This window comes from Lepisosteus oculatus, chromosome 19, assembly GCF_040954835.1.
Source record: "Lepisosteus oculatus isolate fLepOcu1 chromosome 19, fLepOcu1.hap2, whole genome shotgun sequence".
Taxonomy (NCBI): Eukaryota; Metazoa; Chordata; class Actinopteri; order Semionotiformes; family Lepisosteidae; genus Lepisosteus; species Lepisosteus oculatus.
This window is the reverse complement of record NC_090714.1, coordinates 15,647,568-15,663,029: the sequence shown is the minus strand read 5'-3', so window position 1 is coordinate 15,663,029 and position 15,462 is coordinate 15,647,568. Positions and strand designations below refer to the sequence as shown.

The 15,462-nt window shown below is 44.6% G+C and overlaps 1 protein-coding gene across 4 annotated transcripts in view; it reads right to left on the bottom strand.

The window, feature by feature from the left end:
- Positions 1 to 15,462, bottom strand: part of snx29 (sorting nexin 29) — a 108,712-nt gene that overhangs the window by 35,387 nt on the left and 57,863 nt on the right. For all 4 annotated transcript variants that reach the window (XR_011182745.1, XM_015360196.2, XM_015360197.2 and 1 more), the window contains 3 exons: positions 14,557 to 14,673; positions 11,035 to 11,090; positions 9,522 to 9,603 (listed from right to left, as the gene is read on the bottom strand). Coding sequence is in view for 3 of the 4 variants with exons in the window: in XM_015360196.2 (XP_015215682.2) it covers positions 9,522 to 9,603; positions 11,035 to 11,090; positions 14,557 to 14,673 (255 nt within the window). In the remaining variant the exon portion in view is untranslated. The remainder of the gene's footprint in view (positions 1 to 9,521; positions 9,604 to 11,034; positions 11,091 to 14,556; positions 14,674 to 15,462) is intronic.

Below are 15,462 nucleotides of genomic sequence, written 5' to 3'. Positions count from 1 at the left end.
TCCTAAAAGAGGTGAAAAAGCCTGCCGATGCTCAGTCACAATGAGGCTGTAAACCGGGAAAAGTCTGAAGTCATTTGGGATTTTTTTCACATGAATTAGATGCATTGCACACAACAGCAACGCCGCTGTCAGTAGTACTTCTTACTTACACATGACAAAAACACAGGCTGGTGTGGAGAGGCGCCGTGCTAGCAGTATGCCAAACGAGCTGAAGAGCCGCACCTGAACCTGTCGTGTTCAGTTTCAGGAGCAAAGCCTGCTGGGCTGATCCGCACAGAGGCACTGGCCTCCCCTCCTCGAGAAAGGAAAGGGTTCGCATGGCTGGATAGCAGAAAGGAAGAACGTCACAGCCGTTAAAACGACAAAAGTGGACCTGCCAGCATTGTGGAGCCCAACATGTAAATCACAATGGCTGCCACCCACTGTTCCACAATGATTTCCAGTCTTTTCTTTGTCTGGATAATGAAAAGAATTTCAGCCTCACTCAATGCAAAGCAAGTACAGGAGCTCGTGGGTAAGGATAAAATGTTTTTGCAGACCTTAATTTCTTCTGAGGCTGACATCGCAGAAGACTGAAACCAGAACAAAGGCTTTAGAAACAGTGGGAAGATGTACTATTAACATTAGCACTGCTTACTGTGTGGTTCAGTATTAATGTTGGGCATCAAAACAAAAACAGATTTTTGATGAGATAACACTCTCAGCCTAACACATTGCAACCTAATTAAAATCCCTTAAAAAAATGGGATTCGCTACTTTACAAATACAAAAAAATAATTTCTAACATGACTGAATTCCTTCAATTCTACAAAAAATTAAGGTTATTCTGTATTTATTTCGTTTTCTCACCACATTTTATGAAAACCACACACAACTATTAATTCTAAATGCACCCATTCAATTTCATTGATCCATTGTGTGAAAAGAAAGCTCAAACAGGAGCATCTGGGACATTGTCACAAATGGCTTTATGTTTATGCTTCAATCCATTGTGTTTAATGTCTTGTGACAGATCTGTATGCTGTGTATTTGGGTAAATATATAAAGGAAGCTTGAAAACACCATACAGACCAGGACATAAAATTAAAACACTTAAAACTCAGCAAGTCTTGGCTAAAGATAGTTACTGGCAGCAGAGCACAGCCACTCGGCAGAGTTTTCAAACTGAATCACTTTCCACACAGAAAACACAGGGCTCTCCAGCCATGAAGCTGAGGTGAACTAAGCCAGGAAGAAAACCCCAGTCAGGTGTGAATTCAGCTGGAGGAGTGCCTTGCACTAATGCATTAAACAGAAGGAACAAGGCGTTTTGGAAAATACAGTTCTGTTAGGTTCCACACTTGAATTACAACCCATGAAGAAGCACCTGTAGGCAAGACATGACAACTGCAAACTGAATAAAGTATAATTCTTTAAAAATCAGATCTTGTGTTTGGGACAGCCACAATCCACAATCCTTCTGCTGCCCTTTAACATCATAACACACTATTATTTGAAGCAGATGAGGCCTTTTCCTCAGTGATTAAAAGAGAAAATATTCTAGATGGGCATAAGTGAAGGGCTAGGGATGGGTGGCTGAAATATGCAACAATCTCACTGCCACCTACTGGAAGAGCGGCTGTGATTCCTTCTTTAACACACCTCTACCCTGGCTTCAGAATCACCTGAAAAATAATCTGCTTCTACTTCACTCACAGCGCCAGCATTCACCTCACATAGATCCTGCATTTGCAGTCTAGCAACAATGCTTCTAAAGCTCTGTTATTCAAGAAGTGTTTACCCAAAGAAAAAAGCAGAGAAGGTTACAGCTCCCCTCTGGGAAAGAAGCACAATTTCTGGTCCTAAATGTGTTTTTATTCTGCTGTAGTGCTCCTGAAAACACCAAATCTAGGTGAACTCCTCTGGGTGTCTTCAGGATTTCAGGTTACTGCTATGAGTAGTTTTTTTCCCCAGTAACTGCTCTCAGCAGTTAAATGCTAATGCAGAAAAAGAGGCCAGCATCCAAGATATAATCATTCATTAGCAGAAAAGCACTTACTCCAGGTAAGGGTCTGGGCAACCTCTCTGTCCTTAATGCACATGGCACAGGGACTAGGCAGGACGACACTCTGGAGAGGATGCCAGTCAATCACAGGGCACACACGGGGACAATCGAAAACTGGAGAAAACTGGAGAATGGCAGCCACAAACCCCCACACAGACACAGGGAGAGGTGACCCTGGTCCGGCCAGGTCTTGGGTCTGGGACCCATGAGAGCTGTGAGCCTGCGGAGCCAACAGCCATGTGCTTGACCCAATCTATACTAGACACAGGCCTGACACCAGCCCTGAACGAGAACCCCAGTGCCGCGTGGTGGCGTTTCACAGACGCCTCTTGTTTCTGCTGAACAGAAACTTGCAGGTGTGTACAATTTGCACCTGAGGACTGAAATTTGCACCATAGTCTGTAGTCGGTTTCAAAACACTGAACTATATCTAAACAGGCATCCTGCCATTGACTTTATTCATCATAAGCAGTATGCCTCAGCTCTGCAAAACATTTATTTGCACGTTATTCTCCGTGAGCCCATAAGTTAAGATCTTTAAGTTAAGATCTCAACTAAAGGACTCTTTCCTCTTCTTTAGCAGCCAAGAAAAAAATGTTCTGTCCTGTTTAACTGTCTGGGAGACTTGCTTTCAAAATCCATCTGCCTACTCTGTGGCCTGCTCTCCAGAGGAGCTTTTGCAAGACATGGACGCCTTAAGGGCATCGCGCTTGTAGGGAGCTGCAATCTGCAAACATAAAAAAAACAGATGATCTGTTAATAAAAAGCTAATGACACATGCAACTGCAGAGAGGAAGCTTGTGTCCGGGCATTCCGAGGACGAGCAGAAGCCAAGCCAGGCTCTTCCACTATTTCTGTTATCCAAGGAGCAGGAACTGAGGAGAATTCATTCTCTGGCATCATAGGTAGAGGACGAACAGGAACAGAGCGGGTCTCATGATGGAGAATCGAGACCCACAGGAACAGAGCAGGTCTCATGATGGAGAATCGAGACCCACAGGAACAGAGCAGGTCTCATGATGGAGAATCGAGACCCACAGGAACAGAGCGGGTCTCATGATGGAGAATCGAGACCCACAGGAACAGAGCAGGTCTCATGATGGAGAATCGAGACCCACAGGAACAGAACAGGTCTCATGATGGAGAATCGAGACCCACAGGAACAGAACAGGTCTCATGATGGAGAATCGAGACCCACAGGAACAGAACAGGTCTCATGATGGAGAATCGAGACCCACAGGAACAGAGCAGGTCTCATGATGGAGAATCGAGACCCACAGGAACAGAACAGGTCTCATGATGGAGAATCGAGACCCACAGGAACAGAACAGGTCTCATGATGGAGAATCGAGACCCACAGGAACAGAACAGGTCTCATGATGGAGAATCGAGACCCACAGGAACAGAGCAGGTCTCATGATGGAATTTTTTCAGTGAAAGAATGCAAACAATGCGTTCTCCCTCACTGACCCCTTCCCTAAGTTGCTCCTGGGCACATCCATGACAAGGAAAAGAACCTCCCTTGTAATACAGTGCATCACAATATGCTTTCAGGTGTGGCTGCAATTCCCCAGCAGTGAAAAGCAGTCTCCCCTGGCCATTGAACTTGCAGGTCATGGGGTCACCGACATTTGCAAAACAGGCACAATCGGCCTCGCGTTACTTTGTGAAATTGATTTAATGGCGCTGGCATTTTGAAAGAGTCATTCAAGAAAGAATGAGACTTGACAGCACCCACTTAGCCTTGTGCACTTTTTCGTTCTATGGCGAAAGGTTCAGAGGAGAATCATTCTCCTTTTAAGTTTGTTTGCAGACCTTTGCACTCTAACCCAGGCAGGACCGCGACAGAGCGCAGAAGCGGGATAAACTCGATTATCCAGCACTCCGGGGAGCAGAGGTCCCTGCACTTTCAAAATCACGTCAGGGTTTTCCAGTAGCTTATTCTAGGCATTCATTTACAGCATTGCGTCTTTGGCTAAATTCAGAACACTATGTATGTTTTATAGTGTTTTGAATGTATTTATTATAAATGAAAATTATAATTAATAAAGCATGGAGTACAGTAATACTAAAAAAAGGACACCTTACTCGAGCTTGCTTAATGCTAAGTACTACACATTAAATGTACAGTACTTGTTTTACAAGAAATAAAATGTGGCTTGAAAATCCTGTATGGCTTTTCTCTGGAATGGCCCTAACTGCCGGAAAACCTGTGGAAGTCAGATTATCGATCACCGAATAACCATTGATCTACGGCGTTTTCCTATGTCCGTAGCTTTGTCTTTTGTTGTCTGGGTGGCCTATTTAATTGATCTAGATCTCAGCTGTGTCCAATCTTTTCTGCAGCCTGCACTTGTGGGCTCTTTCCACATAGCAGGAGCATTTTGAACTGGCTCTACCCACACCGAGACACACGAGCGGGCAGTTGCCTATGGGGGAGGCCAAGAAACACTACCGGAGCCATTAGCCAGGCCGGGCGCATCGTGAGGAAGGCGCACTGCTTTCTTGGCAAGTGGAGAGGCAGGAATTGCCAGTCCAGATTCCCGTCTAAACCCGTCTACTCCACACGAAGTCAATCTGCTCTTCCAGCTGGGAATGAAGAAAACTATAAGCCAGGTCTCAGAATCACCAGGGCTTGGGCTACAAGTTAGGCCTCAAACTAGTGATAGGCTCCAAAATCAAACATATTAAACATATTATTAAGGCATATTAAACAACCCGGCACTGTGGGAGTACATGTTCATGTCAGAGGAATAAGTGAGAGTGTTTAATAAGTGAAATGTCTACGGGACACCTGTGCAAAACAGGATGTTTCAGGACCAGTTAGCAAGTCAGATCACCCGGCCACAGCTCATAAACAGAGCCTACGCAAGAGCCATCATGAGGCAGCACACGCGCGGCCCAATATATTAATCACAGGCTACGTTTACAGTGCCGAGATAATGAGGATAAATGAAAACCGCGCTGTTTTTGTAATGAGCCTATGATGTAAGGTTAATCATGCAGGCTGTCGGCGCTAGTTCAGGAAAACTCGGCAGAGATTCCCGGCAAACTTTTTCCAAGTGCGTCAGGGTTTTAAACCCTGTGCAACGGGTAGGTTGTAGGGTCTTCACTCTCTCACCCAGCTGTGCCTGACCCCATGAGCAACTGTGCCCAAAGCGGCTCTCCGTTACTCACTACAGCTCAACGAACGTCACAGACTAAGGAGCTCTATTCTCAATGTTTCCACTTTCCTTCCACCATGGCAAAGAAAAGAAATCAGCTCTGGGATCAGTCCAGAGAGGAGCAACCAGTAACCTTCTGAAGCTGAAGGGAAAGTCCTACCTTGACAGGCTGAAAGAACTGAACCTTTTTATTCTTGAACAGAGAAGATAAGATCCTTGGATCAATTAGTTACTAACCACCACATAGGCTAGATGGGCAGAATGACCTTCTCTCATTTGTAGCTGCTATTATGTCCTAACAAGGAAACTGAGACGCAGGTAAAGATGTTTTCTTTTTATATATATATAATACAACTGGGACACCTTAAAGAGCAAAATCACTAAAACCTCACCTCTAGAGCAAATTCAACTGAATAATGAACACAGGAACACTCAATTCCAGCTCTACAGCCCTGTCATTTTATTAATGAGTATTAGAGCTATTCTCAGTTCACCAAGCCTTTTAATGCAGAGCACTGAGCAAGGCCATTCTCATCTCTCTGTGGGACTAGGAATCACAGACAATAAATGAGCTGTGGCTGTTCACCAACGAGCTGTAAAAAAAAAAAAATTAACATTTTTTCAATGATACATTCTAATAGGACTCACTTTATATGTACATATTTTGCTTCTGACAGACAGCAAGCGCTATTTGAAGGTAACTCACGACAAACTGCCTCCGGTGACGATTGGAAGGAAAGAGGCCTTTCTGAGGCATTTCGTGTTTTGCGCCTCCAGCAGCCATAAACAAGGGAGGGAAATTAACAAAAACAAACAAAACCGGAGTTCATTAACATCCCCGGCGAGCTAGGGGGATAAAATACGAAACAGGAAAAAAAGAAGAAAGTCTGACACGCTGACATTGTTGGGAAGCACTCTGCTCAGCTGGTTAACAGATCAAAGGGAATAGCTCATTCTGAGTGAATTATCAATAAGACGCAAGACACAGGCTCATCTCCTTCGCTGGGCCTCGTGGCCCCTTTATCAGAGCTGGGGAATGTGGAGCAGGGGGATGAAAGAGGAACGGCGCGGTATTTATATGCGCATCAAACACACACAGCCAGCAGGAGTAGAAATGCTCACGGCTCCATTAATTCTTCTCTTTTTATATCAAGAACATTCAGAATATGCATTAGCCATCTTCCCTTTTTTTGTTTGCACAAGCGCAGCTGAAACCCCGGGTCTGTGTGATCCGGCAGGAAAGGGGGGTGGGGTTAAACACGCCGGACCTGCGAGCCCGTAACCCTCTCACCCGGCACGATTACCTGCAGGCCCGGCGCCGGTCCAAATCATTCAGCGGTGATCAGTCAAAGCCTAGGCCTTTGGTTTTATCCCTCCGGTTCCTTACGACGCACACAAATTGGGTTTGAGGGTGGCGGTGCTGCGTCAGGGTGAGCAATTCTTCATCCTGGGCACAAACTGACAAGGCTGAGAATGGGGAACCTTCCTCATAAAATATTAATTTTCGAAACGGAAGGCGACGAGATTCCAAGGCGACACATTCGGGTTGGTCAATGTGCGGGGAAAAAAAGAGCATGCTCATTGGAGAAGAAACCTCCTGCTGGAATCGTGCAATCTGTGGTGTTTTACTCCAGCGTACATGATGGGAGAGGTTTTTCCCTAATTACCACCAATAGTCCTTAACAAGGTCTAGTTAGCGGCAGTGTTCGACAGGCCTGTGATCCAAATAAAAGGGGAAAAACAACAGGGGACTCCGACCCTACGCAGTACAGGAATGCCAAGCAGCAAATTAAGCAAAGTAAAGCATAAAGATCAGCATGCTGTACTAACGAGGCACATTAAAAATGACGGTGAGCTTAAAAACCCCACTCATGAAAAGAACTCGCCACCACTTCAGAATGCAGGAAAGAAACACAAAAGGCAACAAAACACTTTTGAAAAGTGTTAAGATTTTCCCCACAGATACTTCAGCCAGTAGAGCTGTGACTCAACGACTGGTTCCATTAACAGTCTAACACATGTCCGACAGCGTGGCTGAAAAAACACAAGAGCTGCAAATCCATAATTAAACTCCTGCCCCCCAGTTGACACAGACAAAGACAGAAGCTAGAGTGCTTCTTACCAAAACAAAACTGCAAAAAATAAGAATCGAGCCAACAAGCCATCTGAGCCTGCTCTGTACCATCAGTGATAACAGCGCCTGAACTCGCGCGCGCTACTGTCCCAGCAGTTTGAGTAATCAGAACAATAAAACCCAGACAGCATGATTTACAAAGATCTTTTACCGCGGCAGATTAACACACTTTCCACTACAAAGGAACGGAACACAACTTCATAAATGAGGACAGCCTCGAAAAAAGCACCTATAAATGTATCATGTATAAATTCATATACGGGGATGTACAGCTGTGATCGGCGTGTTCAGTTTTGTCTGCTCAAAAAATATTTAAAAAGCTGCAGAACTGCAATTTGCTGATGTAATATTCTGCACGCTAACATTTTGTCGATTCTCAGGACAGCGCAGTGATATTTTCTCAGAATACAATGATGAGTTTCCAGAATTTGTATTATTTTTCAATTGCGGATAGGTGGGAGGAGTTTTTGTCCACAGCTACGCTCCGCCACCTACGCCTGTTGAGACCAAGGGGCTGACTGACAGGAGGGCTTTGTACGGCAGTATTGTTCTATAAAGATCATATTAATTCTCAATAATAAAAGAAGATTGGCCATAATTTAATTTACAAGAAATAAAAAGCTTTCTCTGCCCGAGAACGGAGGTTCCTCATGAAAGAAAAGTATGCAGTTTATTAATCCAATCAAGGCAGATCCAACCACCCTTGAATTTTAACAAGGTCAAATTTTATTCTGTTAAATGAAAAAGAATGTGCCAAGTTCTGAAACAAAAATATGTTAAGTATAATAACGATCAATCACGGATCTTCTGTGAGGACATAATGAGCCCTTTTTAATCAATCTTGGAAGTAGAATGATTTATACCGCCACTCGCACAAGAATTCACGGCAGCAGCAAGCAAGCTGGATCGAGAAGGGTTAACGTCTTTTGAGAACAGAGCGCAAGTGGTTCAATTTAGCACACAGAACACCCAGTTTCATCTCAGTGCGTTTCGATAACAAATCTCGTCTCCGTTGAGTGCTGTAAATCATGTCAAGTAATGGATCCGACAGAAGACCCTCAAGACGACCTTTGAAATGTTAACAATGGAAACCGCCACTCTGTGAATCAACTCAACCCCAGATTAGCACACACATGTGATCCTTGAAAGAAAATTACAAATCATTCAGTACATAAACCATTGTTTTATAAAGGAGCAAACTCTCTCAGGGGAAATTTATTGCCGAAGTGTATGTTCTGTTGACCAATTTCTCTGTTCCCGACACAGCGTCATAAATGCATACTGCAATTCCTACGTTCGTTTATAGCTATTTTTTTTGACAAGCTCTTATTGGAAAACTTTTTTTTATTGAATAGCACCTCCCTCCAGATCAGAAATCAATTTCCTTCTGGTCTGAACAAATTCCTACAGGTGTGCACTAAAAAAGTGCACACTCATCCCCCTGCTCCCTGTCGCCTGTCCTCGGTCTGGGAGAAGAAAAGAGCAAAGGCCTGCAGGAAATGTCCTGCTCAGTCCCATGACCTTGGAAATCTGGGGCCAGTCTGGGGCCCTTCCACATTTATCATAATAATTCCTTACTCTTACATAGAGCTGTAATGGACAGTCCACTCAAAGCGCTGTACAGGTAATGGGGTCTCCCCTCCACCACCACTACCAGTGTGCAGCCCCACCTAGATGATGTGACGGCAGCCATAGTGCACCAGTACGCTCCCCACACATCAGCTATTAGTGGAGAGGAGAGCAGAGTAATGAAGCAAGTTCATAGATGGGGATTATTAGGAGGCCAGGATTGGTCAATGGGCAATTTGGCCAGGACGCCGGGGTAATACCCCTACTCTGTTCAAGAAACGGCCTGGAATTTTTAATGACCCACATAGACTGCAGGGTGAGCTCCCCCTGCTGCCCCCACTAACACCTCTTCCAGCAGCAGCCTTAGTTTTTCCCAGGAGTCTCCCACCCTGGTACTGACCAGGCTCACGCCTGCTGAGCTCCAGTGGGTTGTCAGTTGTGAGCTGCTATGGCTGAGGTGTAGTTACAGTACATCCGCAGAGAAGAGCAGAATGTCACAGCTGATCACAATACAAACTATGGGAAACCGAGACACACGACATACTCATGGTACAATCGCGCAAGAGGCCTGCACATTGCCAGCGGAGAGCACTGATAAAGGCACTCTGACCTGGTAGACGTGGTAGGCGTTGGCTGCTCTCCCACGCAGGAACACAGAGGGGATCCAGACGTTGACCAGGGCCCGGTGAGCTCTGAGGAGAAACATGGGCACATGTCAGTGGACAGCCATGCCATGCCACGCCAGTCTTGCTCAAGGCAATCAACACCGCAGGACTCCGGTTAGACTTGGCATTCCCAAACACTCCTGTCCAACTTCAGCTTGTGTCCCGATGTACACTGCAGCACAAAACACTCAGGGTTGTAGCGCTGCTGTAGTTTGATTTTTGCTTCAGCGACACATTTGGTTCGAGGACTAAGCACCTAAACGCTAACATCCCCGAAATCAAGACAATATTACTCGACAACAGACTGAAGACGCACCTGCAAACTGAGACTGAGTGTTTTCAACGAGTTGTCAGCATTTTGCTTGTGTGTTTTGCACTTCTTTAGGAAAAGCCAAAGACAAATTTCCACAGTAGTGGACAATAAAATATCTATTCAAAGAACCAAGAAAAATGACGCAAAAACACTTTCTAAATCGTCTTCATCTGTGGATGTCAAAAGCACTAATTATCTGGTACAACATTAGGATTTATTGAGGCAAGAAACGACTCCCAAAAGAATATTCATATCCAAGAGGAATGTTTAATATTGAATCATACAGAAGATAACCCGCTGACTTGCACTAAATTTGTGAAGGCATTATTAATTATTGAAGCATGTCAATTCAGATGTTGGTAGGGGCATTAAGAGTGATTCAATTAGTGCCTTCATGTCACTGAGAGGCACTTGGGAGAAAAATGTTTTATTCACAAAAGAGAGCTGTCAATCTGTCAGGCATGTAGAAATATAATCACAGCAATTTTCAGGTGTATCAATCACCGTGATTAGTTAATGGCGCTGTTAGACTTATTGTCTAATTGTCAAGAAGGTTACCGATGACACAATCCAATCGACTTCTAGAAGGATTACAGTGAGTCTGTGCAATGTCTGATAACTTCACACATTCTTTTGATAGCAAGAAAAATATTTAGAAGATAAATAACTAAAGCCGCTTATTATTAAAAAAAAACTTCTGCTCAATCCTGTCCAAACAAAATTATAGTTCTTTCAAAACACCTCCACTCTTCAGCAAGGGTATTTTAACATAGACTCCAAAAGACATTTAGCTTTCTTAGGACTGAATAAAGCTCAAACAGTATCACCACAAAGAAGTGCTTCTGAATTTCAGCAGCACTCCCCTGGGAGAAGAAACAGAAAAGGTCACATTTGCAGTACTGACAACACAGAAGTTCTAAGTTGGAAAAAAAATAAATTTAGAAACAAAGTAGTACAAAGAAAAGACACTAAAACTTCATTGACTTTTCTGATTATTCTGCATTCGGATTTCTTTTTAATCCAAGTTAGAAGAAAGGGCACACATTCTACAATGAATAAAGCATCAGACCACAGAGCGGCACAGCTGGAAGACTAGTGTTTTTCGAAGAACAGCGAGCGCAGAACAAGGCCAGGAACCTGCTTACGTTTCGAAGTCTGACAGGCTGGGGTCCTCCGAGGTTTGGCTGAGGTCTCCGGGGACCTGGCAGAGAAAGGAATGGAGACCAGAGTTACAATCCCAGAGCTGGGACTGCAGGAAGAGTGAGACAGCTGCCCCAGCCCTGCTGATCATCACGCGCGTTGGCCGTGGAGAGACGTCGCAGCCTCGTGCTTCGGTGCAACAGCTTCGCTTTCAACACCTCTGCCATGTGTCGCCTGTAACGTGACTTTCCATCATCTCTAGGCTGAATAAAAACCATCGCTTCTCACCTATAAATAAAAACCTGAAGCATTTTGCATTAGCAAAGTAGTTTTCCCAAGTAAATAAAGTAGCTCCCAATACAGGGCGGAGCGGTGGCTCTGTGGCTCAGGATCTGCGCCTGTGGCTGGAAGGTTGCCAGTTCAAATCCTGCAGCCGGCAAAGGAATACTACTCCGTTGGGCCCCTGAGCAAGGCCCTTCACCCCAGCTGCTCCAGGGGCGCCGTATAGATGGCTGACACTGCGCAATTTCCTTGTATTAGGAATTTGTCTTTTTGAACTTTCGCAATCCCAGCTTCTCTCCCTGTCTGTGTGTCTTAGGGAGAGGAAGTTGGGATTGCGAAAGTTCAAAAAGACAAATTCCTAATACAAGGAAATTGTATATGGCCAATAAAGTGATCTTATCTTATACATAATTAAAACTGGAGCTGGCACACTGAAAGAATGCATCATTAATGGATGCTTTCAAGTTTTCAGACATTAATGAATACCCTAGGTGTCATCACTTTAGAGGCAGTGTGCAGAACAGTGGAAGTATATCTGATGACTAGTAAATGTACTTTTATTACTAACATTCCCTTTGGAGAACTATAGTGCATTCATTTCATTGCCATTGTTTTATCACAATAATGTTCATTTTCAAGGAACCAAGGTGCACCGCAAAAAAATCACATTTCTTAGTGATTACAAATAAGTGCAAAATGATTAATTAAGCCAACACATTCAATTATTTGTCTGCAAAAGACCTTTGATTCCCAACTGTCTTGTTTTAGTCTTTGCTATTAACACTGTTAAAATCCCAAACAAAATCACTGCTTAAGTCAACTGCCTTTGATACAGCTGACACTATAAATATTCTATTAAAATAGAACACAATTTGGGTTGCACATACCCATCCTGATACATCACATGCTGCAAAAGCAGATAACGCAGAAGTTTGATCATGCTTTCCATGGCTGGGAGAACATCATGCTGCAGCAGAATGACCACTGCAGTAGGCTAGGAGACCTGAGCACACACCAGCCATCACAGTTTAAACTGCAAGCGGAACAGGAGAGAACAGACAGCAGGTGGACAGTCCAGCTGTGGTCACCTGTGCAAGGTTGAGTATCCAGGGATATATAAAGCGTTTTGCTTTGATTTTCTATTCGTTCCTGTTTACCCAGTTATAAGAAGTAAGCAGTACACTGTGCTACTACTGCAAGAAGATCGTGATGCGGGTCTTGAACGAAACATCCCAATTCATGTCTTCACCTGAGCTTTAACAGCGCGTTGCTCCTCACTATATAAATACATCCAATCTATATGGGTTTTAATAAATAACTTTACCGCAATGCAGCTGTGTTCACCTCCGACAGCCTGGCACTTTCACAGCCTCTTATGAAGGCATTTTGACATTTATAAGCAAAAGTTACAGCGGACTGATCAATTGTTTATGAGAGAGAGGTCTAATCACTGTCAATGGACATCATGGTCCCCAATATGAGAAATAACATCAGAGGCTTGTACTGTATGAGGTTTTCCCTTACTGGCTCTGGTGATTAATTCTACAGGGTGTGGCAGCCCTTTCTCGTCCTGACACTATCGGGCTCTTGAATTCCGCCTTTCCAGCTGCTGAGATTTTTAGTCTTTAACCAGCATTACAGAGAATGTCAGCATCTGGTGTGGGATGGCGAGAGGGCAGGTGGACCTTCAACCGTTTTGAAGTATCTTTATGTCTTGGGTTACTGCGGAGGGGGCAGTGTGTTCTACCCAGGTACACCACGGTGACCAGCCGCCCAGTCTGACAATGCGGCCTCGTGATTCGGTATTGGAAGAAACAAATTTGAGAGTCTAGAACCGGAGTCCTGGAAGGCAGCGTATGTAAGGTTAAACATACAATAAATACAGCGGACAGACTATCGCAGATATAAGAGATTCGGAAGCAGAACAAGGAGAAGGACAAAGACCATAAATTGTTTGGAATGTAGAGATTTTTCTAGCCAAAGCGCTTCAGACACAGGAGGAGATCCTCCTCATCCTCTCCTGGCGGAAGCACCAGCAGTCCCACTGCACAGCACAACAGTACTACATGCTACAGAACAGTACCACAGGATCTGAAAAAGACCAAACTTGCAGGACTTGAGCTAAATGTCTCATCCTATGGCAGCGAGCACGGTCCCAGGTCACCATTCTGAGGGTCCCATTTGGCACCTCTGTAATAATAATTCAAATTCTTCTGCTATATTCTCTACGATATCCACGAGACTGCGGTGCTGTTAATCCTTTATGTGATAAAAAAATAAAAGCAATGACACAGAAGGGACATATCAGGAGATTCAATTTCATCTGTCTTTAAAAAAAAAAAAACCCTTCATACTTTTTCTTTCTTCAAACCTGTCAAAACCTTTGCAGAGCACATTCACTTGCTATAATCTCTTGGCAGATGTATCTGAGCGCTGCAGAACACCTGCAGAGCACCTGCCTCCTGAATCGCAGGGGGCAGTCCATCCACTGTACCTGCCAGATACGCCAAGGCCCCATTACAACCGCTAACAGACCCCAAGCTAGAGTCCAGCCCCAGAACCCACATCAAAGCCCGCACCTGTGAGGAAGAATGCTGGGAAACCCCCCCCCCCATGCCACCGAAAGAGATAAAACTGCTACCAGGCCACTGGGACACACACCTAAGCATGGGATAATAGCATATCAGCTCTGTGCAGGATATACTCAGCCCAGCAAAGCAGGATGGCGAGGGACAGAGATAACAAGGCAGAGATAAAGGCAGAACCAGCAACAAAGTGAGAAGCGTGCAATTGACTTTTCTGCAAATTTGGGTGCAGCACAGTCACAGATTCCTAGTGCTGGAGGAAATATTCCACAGAACCACTGCACCCCCTTCAGCACAGACTGGCCCTTATTGTGCACTGTAGTCCAATGGTGTTGATATCGTAAAGGGATTAGGGACTTTGCCCCCCAGTTCGCCTACGCTGGAAAATCTGCACCAGGGGCTGTGAAGAGGACAAGGAGGAGGTGTCAGCCTCAAACACCTTTAAGAATTAAACAACATAAACCTTAAATGTGGATTCTTCTTCCTTACCCTGCCTCCTGACTTCAACTCACTTAAACTAAAGGAATGAAACTCTTAAGAAGAACACATTAGAAGGGATTATGCACAATTCACCACAGGAATGACTGAGCCCGGATAAGAGAGAGCGGGAGTCTGTGCTGTGCCAGGCACGGGGTGCCCAGATGCAGAGTGGGTACTCACCGGGCCCCGGAGGTCGATCAGCTCCTGCCTCATCTGGGAGATGAGGTTGTCCTTGGCCATCAGAGAGCGGTAGAGCCTCTCGTTGAACTCGATGAGCTCGCCGTGCATCTCCGCAACCTGCCGGAAAACACACAGGCACAGAGCTCTCAGCACCGGCCACCACCACCACCAGGAGCAAACTCCACAGCTCCTCGTACTGCTGGGAGGAACTGTGGGGAAAGATGGGGCTGCGGGATCTCCCCCCGATTTTCACTCCCGCTCACGGAAAAGTCAGGCTTTTACCCCAGGTCACCAGTCAGATCAGTACATCACAATAACGAGCTTTATTTTTATATGTAACGCCTTTAAAAGTGACTTCTCAAGCACTTTACAGCAAGATAACAAGGAGAAGAGAATTAACACAACTAACACAAAATTAACACAACTAAAAACAAGGGTTTAGAATGCAAGAATAGTGCAAAAAGCGCACAAAACTAATAGCAAGAGCCAGTCCAGAGTCCACGGTTTAAACTGGGTGATGCTATCTGAACCATGCAAAAACTGTGCATATTTGAACTCTGCACCAAATCTACGTTTTTACAAACCTTCCTAAAACCCGCTTCAGGCTGTTAAAAAACATGATTCCACAGCATATTAAACCTGCTGCTGGAGCTGATAGAAGAGTCGAAGTGCTTAAAGTTTCTTTATAGGCACCTTTCTGAGCTTTTAAGTGAAAGTGCACAGACAGCAGAGAAAATGACAAACAAACCTTCCAGACAAAGGAAGATGACTGTCTGCAAGCACAGAATCCATCGTGATTCATTAGGTTACTTTATTAATTTATTTTACATCCTTTTTATAATTCCATTTGGTAATGTTCCAGTCCTTACTGAGGTGCTAGTCTGCTAATGCCTCTTCTAAGATTAT